The sequence below is a fragment of the Sodiomyces alkalinus genome, assembly GCF_003711515.1.
Source record: "Sodiomyces alkalinus F11 unplaced genomic scaffold SODALscaffold_13, whole genome shotgun sequence".
NCBI lineage: Eukaryota > Fungi > Ascomycota > Sordariomycetes > Glomerellales > Plectosphaerellaceae > Sodiomyces > Sodiomyces alkalinus.
In genome coordinates, this window is record NW_021167091.1 from 785,632 (window position 1) to 792,923 (window position 7,292).

The 7,292-nt window shown below is 40.6% G+C and overlaps 1 protein-coding gene across 1 annotated transcript; it reads left to right on the forward strand.

The window, feature by feature from the left end:
- Positions 1-5,567: 5,567 nt before the first annotated feature.
- SODALDRAFT_329449 (PAXNEB-domain-containing protein) lies at positions 5,568-7,004 on the forward strand. The gene is made up of 2 exons (XM_028610944.1): positions 5,568-6,125; positions 6,194-7,004. The coding sequence occupies exons 1-2, from the start codon at positions 5,690-5,692 to the stop codon at positions 6,901-6,903; spliced, it is 1,146 nt and encodes a 381-aa protein (XP_028462640.1). The 5' UTR covers positions 5,568-5,689; the 3' UTR covers positions 6,904-7,004.
- The last annotated feature ends 288 nt before the right edge of the window (positions 7,005-7,292 follow it).

Here is a 7,292-nt window from a genome sequence, read left to right on the forward strand (position 1 = left end):
TTTAAGGGGCTAGTCTTCGGGGAGGGTTCCTTAGCGGATAATTAGTTCCCGGTAATACTTAGCGGGGATTACTTTAGGGGGGGCGGGGTCTTATAGCGGTGCCGCTACGGGAGCCCGGGCTATAATATTAGCCTAGGTCTTTTTCGTGCCGCTTATTCCTTTTCGGAGTTCCTCTCGGATAACGTGGCGAACGGTAGTATATAGGTAAGCTAGCGGTATCGCGCCGGCGTCCTTACGGGTAGTATATATCGTGATTAGTTCCTCTATTAGCTCCACGACCTACTTAATCGTGTTCCTGTTAGTTAGTAGGGCCTGAATTTCTGCCTTAATTTTAGTTACTCTTAGTTCCGGGGGGCGCGGTAGTCCCTTTTCGGTCTTTTATCGGTTCCGCGCTATATCCTGCTACGGGCGAGGGGGGGAGCGCTCGTGTTATAAAAAGTGGGTCCGTTACGAATTCTGCGTGGACTAGATCGGGCTATTATCCCACGTCTTTTCTGGCTATACTATAGCGTCGGCGTTATAGTGCCGCTACGATAGTATCCCGGGAGGGAGGCGGTGGTTATAATCTCCGTCTTAGTGGTTTTATCGATTTTACTCCTATTACGCGCCCGTAGTTAATAGGCGCTATATAATAGCTATTATAGCGCTTGTTATAACTATATAATTATAGTCATCCGCCTAGATAAAGAAAGATCCCTTTAGAAAGGCTTTGATAAATAGGCCGATAAGAGAGTGATTTTGCTTAAGAGGTTATCGCTATATATAGCGGTATAGAATTCGAAGGCAGAACGCCACGGCGGCGATATTTTTACTATCGCGAGAACCCTTATAACGGCCTTAAGTATCTAATAGGATATATAGCCAGAACTAGTAGCTACTATAGTATATCTATATAACCTTATCCCTCGCAAGGACCTCTAGTAGAAAATCCCTTAAGGGAAGATAGAGGATTAGATTAATAAATAAGGCCTAAAGAAAATCCTAATAAAGTCTATTATTAACCATCTAAAAAGGTATAGATATACAGCCTATCCACTAACTGCTAACTACTAATAAGGTCGTAACCGTAATGCTACGTTAGCCGAAAGAGTATATATCGGGTGTTTAATCGGCTATAAAAGCCCTAATATATACCGGATTTAGGTGCTAAAATTAAGGAGGATTCTACGTATAAGAGACGTTACCTTTAACGAACAACTCTTATATAAAGATCGCGATACAGAGCCGCCGGTTACTAAAAAGGTCTTCGAGTAATTAAACCCGCCGGTAGAGTATTAACTCCACGATCCTCTCGCTATTACTACTAACGTTACCGATCTTCTGCCTTAACCACTACTAGAGTAGAATACTATAAGGGAGGCTATAGCGGAGGCTGCCACTACTATTACTGCCACTACTACTACTAGTGCTTCTAGGGGGGTAGATAGAGGCGTAGGTTCGATAACTATTATAGAATCTGTAGAAGAATAATAATAGCAGGAATAGCAGAAGGCACCTAATTAAGAGGCAGGTAGAATAGGGTAAATAAGCCTCTATATCGCCTTCCACGCCTCCGGCGGCACCTGCTTTAACGTCTTCTATAATTACACTTATAATTACACTAATAGCACCTATTTTCTCTCCTCTAAGAACTATAAACGGCCCTTCTATAGTACTAACCGGAACTACGGATCTACTGCCTATTTTTAAACGGCCTAACGATACCGAATATCATTTTACTAATAATTCGGCTACGACCGGCGATACCGTTATGATAGGATTATTATCCCCTAACTAATCGGTTCTTAACGAGGAACTAACCACTACTACCGCCGTTAATCTGGTATCTATAGCTCCTGCTACGGCTAAGTCTTCTTACACCTCTTCTTCCACTACTATTACTAACTAACCTTTCTTTTCTACTAGTAGAAACAGCCGCCCTCCTACTATTCTAATAGCCACTTCCGAAAGGCCTACTTGTAGCAGGCGTCTAACCGACTATTATACCCCTCATTTCTTTTATACCTTCTATAACCAGATTGAGATACCGAAGAAGCCGCTACTACGCCGCGATATACCTAAGGAACCTCTAAACTAGTCTTAAATACTAAAGAGTCCCTATAAATTAGAATAGATTAAGGCCGCCTTATAAGAGGTCGGCACGCTTAGGTTAATAGACACCTTTAAACCGTGAGAATAGTCCTACTAGTAGGGCCACGGCTTAGGTTTATCTAAATCAGTTCTAAGGCTACTAGACCTTAAATAGGGTTTTAAGTATAAGGTCGATCCTACTAGTTATATTAATAAGTTTAAGGCACGCCTATACGTTCGAGGGGATTAATAACTAAATAACCACCTTAACGCCTACGCCTCCACCCTCGCTAAAAGGACCTTTAGGTCCCTGATAGGTATTATAGCCCACTTCGATGTCGAGCCTCGGTAAGTTAACGCCGTTAACGTATTCACTAATACCCTGCTTAATAAGGAAGTCTATATTAAGGACCCTGCTAGTTAGTAGTTACTCTAGTTAGCTACGGGCCTTAAAGCCGATAATTAACTTAAGGACCTTTTAAAGTAACGCCCTCCTATATAACGTCGAGGGATTTAAAGGCTACGCCGAGCATTATATGGCCTCCGTTATTCTCTAAAGCTGTAGCACTAATAACTCTCTTCCGTACTAGATAAATACGGTTTGAAGTAATTAACCGAAGACGATTACGTCTTTAAGAATAAGGTCCTGATTACTTTCTTTTACGTTCACGATATTATCCTAATTTACTGTAAGGAATATTAATCTACTACTAATAATCTAGTATAGCAGATATAGAAGAGCTTCTAAATCAGGGATCTAGGATTACTTAAGTAGTTCCTTAGAATCTGCGTAGGACGCGATCGTTAATAATGTAAGCTATAGTTATCGCTTAATAACTATAATACCGACAAGATAAAAGCGTTATAGGTGGATTATAGAGGTCGTAGGCTTTAAAGCCCTCGTTCTTATCCTAACGTTTTAGAACGATCTACTACCGACGAATAAGCCTCCGAAGAGTTAATCTATTTATATCTTCGGAAAGTCGGTTCTATTAACTACGCCGCCTATTAGACCCGGTCTAACGTCTCTAAAGCCGTTTTAAGGCTTACTGAAATTAGCACTAACCCTTTAAAATAGTATCACGAAGCTACCGATAGGTGCCTAAAGTATCTTAGCTCTATAAAGACCCTATGCCTCTACTTTGGACTACGTAAAGACTACTAAAAGCCTATACTCTTTTATACCTCCGACACCGCCTTCGGGGACGATCGTAAGACTAGATATAGCTTGTAAGGCTACACGGCCCTCTTATTTAGGAGTCCTATAAACTAAAAGGCTAATAAGTAAATAAGCGTTATAACCTCTAGTACTAAAGCTAAGCTTATAGTCTTTTCTGCTATTACTAGGCAGTATATCGCGATAAGGCGTTTAATAAAGGACCTAACGTTAACCTTTAAGGAGGAACCACTAATAGTATACTACGATACTTAATAAACTAAGTAACTACTAGAATCCCCTAGGCCTTAGGTTACCTCTAAATTAAAGTATCTTAATATCCACGCCCTTTAGATTCTATAAACCGTTTAAAAAGGGACTATCTTAATTAGTTAGATCGCTACTAACGATATAGTTAGCGATAGCCTTATAAAGGTACTGCCCCCGTAGAAATATAGGGCGTTTATATATGTGCTTAGTATAGAGGTCCCGGCTAAACAGGATTAAAGTAAATAACAGGGACGACGTCCTTCTATTACGTTTTAATTAAAGGAAAGCAGTTCATTAGACCGTTGTTTTAAGTGTTTTTATGCCTCTATAGATTCTTTTTTAGGTACTGTTTCTAACACTTTTTAACTTCTTTTTTGGCTTTAACGCCTATAACGCCGTGAATTAATATCTAGGCCCGATTTACCCTGGACTTTAAGCATTAATTCAACGAACAGAACAGTTAGGATTAATCCTACAGTTCTAGGGGGTGTGTCAGATACCACAGCCACCTTATTGGGGTATAATAAACTATATTATATCAGACGTGTAGAGTACCTCGCTCCTATATATCCACCCTTATTTCCCCTGCTTTTTCTGTATAGTTAGATATCCCTATAAAGTATCATAAACTTCACTTAGATAAATACACACATAATTCCGCGTACCTTATTTGTGTTCTGACAGTTATACTAATACAAAGCAATGGGATAAAATAAACGGATAGTTCGATAAACTAAACTAAACGCTTTAACTAATTCTATGATAAATAAAGATAAAACGAGTAAATATAATAATAGGAGGCGGACATTACAAGTAGAATAGCTCTAGCTATATTAGACTCGAGACTTCAAAATATAATATCTGTCTTAAAGGTATTATATTAATCGGAATAAAGTCGTTTTACTAGAGCGCCGGGGTTTTGTCGTCAATATATATATACAGTCCTAAAGCTATAGCACGAGTCTATTAAGGAGACTAAGTCTATAACGAGTATCTAGTTATTTATATTACCTATTTATAAAGGTAAAGAACAGGCGAACCAGTATTCTTAGTCCGGAACTTATCCTATATAGTAGTACGCACTCCCCGGAGTTCCCTAGGCTCTTGGACTTAATCGCAGGCATATATATATATATACGATTAATTACGCGTAGTAGGGTATATACCCTCCCCCCCTTAAAAAGGGTACGTACTAGAGGCAGCGTGGTTCTACTTATTAGCGTGTAAGCTGATAAATATCTCCCTGAACGTGCGGGGACCTATATAACGTGTAGGAGCTCCGGGTACGTCGTGCGCGACTTAAAAAGTTCGCGCGCGATTAAGGGGAGTAGGATTCGAACCCACTGCCTTACGCGGCCACTAGGTGTGTCTACTATATACGCTATGCCCCTAGCGCCGGGCTTATAACTATTAGAATATAAAGAAAGGTATAGAATTATATATATATTTATATAAGTAAAGATCATAGTACTTTACGGGATATCTAAGTATAAGAAAAAGCTAGAGAAAATAAGTATAGAATATAGGAATAAGGTAACTATTAGTATCTAATATTATCTATATATAATAGAACTTAATAGAGAGACCTTATGTTCTAATATTAAGACCTTATATGTAATATTTTAGTAGGGCTATAAAATCGCCGCCACGATATATATATAGCGTATATATTTATATATATATATATATATATATATTATATCGAGAATTATAGGTAATATAGTTACTAACTTAATCTTAACACTTAAACTTATTATTCAAATCTTAATACTTAGCTTAGAGCCGTAGGGATAATACGTTATTTTGTATATCATTTTATATAGTATATTATAGCTTATTATTATAGTGTTTTAGGCGGTTAGATTTGGAGTTATAGTATAGGAAGTAATATATTAAGGTTTACGCTATCGCCTGCGAATTCCTATATAAAGTATATATATCAAATAGGTGGGGTACATATACATCTTAGTAGCGTCATAGACCCACTAAAAGGTCACGTGTGAGGTCTCGATATTGAAACGTGAGGTCTCCCTGTTGAGTCCCTATGTAATTAACCTCATCGTCAGTTTACCGCTTGAGAGGTGTGTGCGACAAGGGCTACGGAGTACAGCGCCTGATGCACGGTCCATATGTAGGACCATTGAATCGTTGGTACTGATCCAAGCCCATATGGCATAGTTCGTACAGCCGACTATGTCCTTCACACGAAAGCACGTTGTAATCGGGACTCCGGTACGAGATGCTCAGCGACATCAGCAAAACCAGCCCATGGCCAGTGGCACCCGGCCATCGCCACTGGACGGGCGTCTGACCACATCAACAGGGACCCCTTCATTGGACCAGTACCTTGCTGGACATTTCGGGTTTCCGCTGGGGACTTCGCTACTAATAGCGGAATCGGGCACGACAGACTTCTCCGGGGTTTTGCTCAAATATTACGCAGCCGAGGGACTAGTACAGGGACACCATGTTCATCTCGTTGGACTAGACGAGTCCTGGCAAGCCGAGCTTCCCGGTCTGTCCCAGGATGCCAACATCAATGAACCAACCTCCGCACAGCTTCCCGGAGACAAGATGAAAATTGCCTGGAGGTATGAAGGACTGCGTGGGACCAGTAAAACAGATACCGGTGAGTTTGTTCTTGACGCGCCGCCAGTCGATACCTTTCGAGTCTTTAACAGCTAACCGTCTGAGAAGGAGAATTTCGAGACAATGTCCCGAGAGTCACCAGCCCAGGCGAAACGCCTTTCTGCCACCATTTCGACCTTAGCAGCAAGCTTGAGCCTCGGATGAGAAGGGGTCAGTTGCACTCCATTCCCTTAGACTCAGCTAGCCGGTCTTCCAGGCGGAAAACCCCGAATGTTCCTCCGCTATACAGTTTTATTGCGACCCTTGCAGATAGCATCGAAGCCTCTGAAAAAGGTTCGATACATCGCGTCATTATCACAAATTTCCTTTCCCCAACTCTGTACCCCCAGGCATATTGTAAGCCTTCAGAAGCTCTACGGTTCGTACATGGCCTGCGAGCTCTACTCCGTGAGTATTCGGGCCAATTATCCGCCATGTTATCTCTTTCCACATCACTGTACCCGACATCGACGGGGTTTATTAGGTGGATGGATATTCTGTGCGATGGTGTTTTGGAGGTGATACCAACACAGTCGCCCGTGCACTCGCAGCTCGTCATCGAGAAGCCGGATACGTCAGCTCAGGGTATCCTACGGGTCCATAAGTTACCTATACACAACGAGCGTGGAGGTGGTATAGAGGGTCAGGCGTGTCGGGAGAATCTATCCTTCAAGTTAAGTCCCTCAAGTGGACTAACTATCAAACCATTCAGTCTCCCTCCGGTTCATAATACGGAGACGCTTCTAGGAGATATAAAAGATAGTACTGTATTATTCTAAGAGGGGGTTATATAGCAGATCTTTACGGCATAGAAGGATTAGTGTATCGTATCTGGCGTCAAAGCAAGTATTCCGCAAGACCTAAATAAATCCACGCTGCGACTAATGATTTTGTTAGTATATAAATAATATATGGAAAAAGTGTATATATATATATATACGGTATTACTCGGAGGGTCCCGGTATTATAATACCTATTATTATTATTAGTCGTTTTACCTATTAGATAACCTATTAGATACCTTAGCTACTATTAGTATACAAATAAGGTATGTAAAAGATATATATATATATATTAAAGAAGAGTAAAAGATACTCTGCGGAAATATCTAACTATAGGGTAAAAGGAGGGGAAATCGATGTGGATATATCGGTCGGAAGTACCCTAT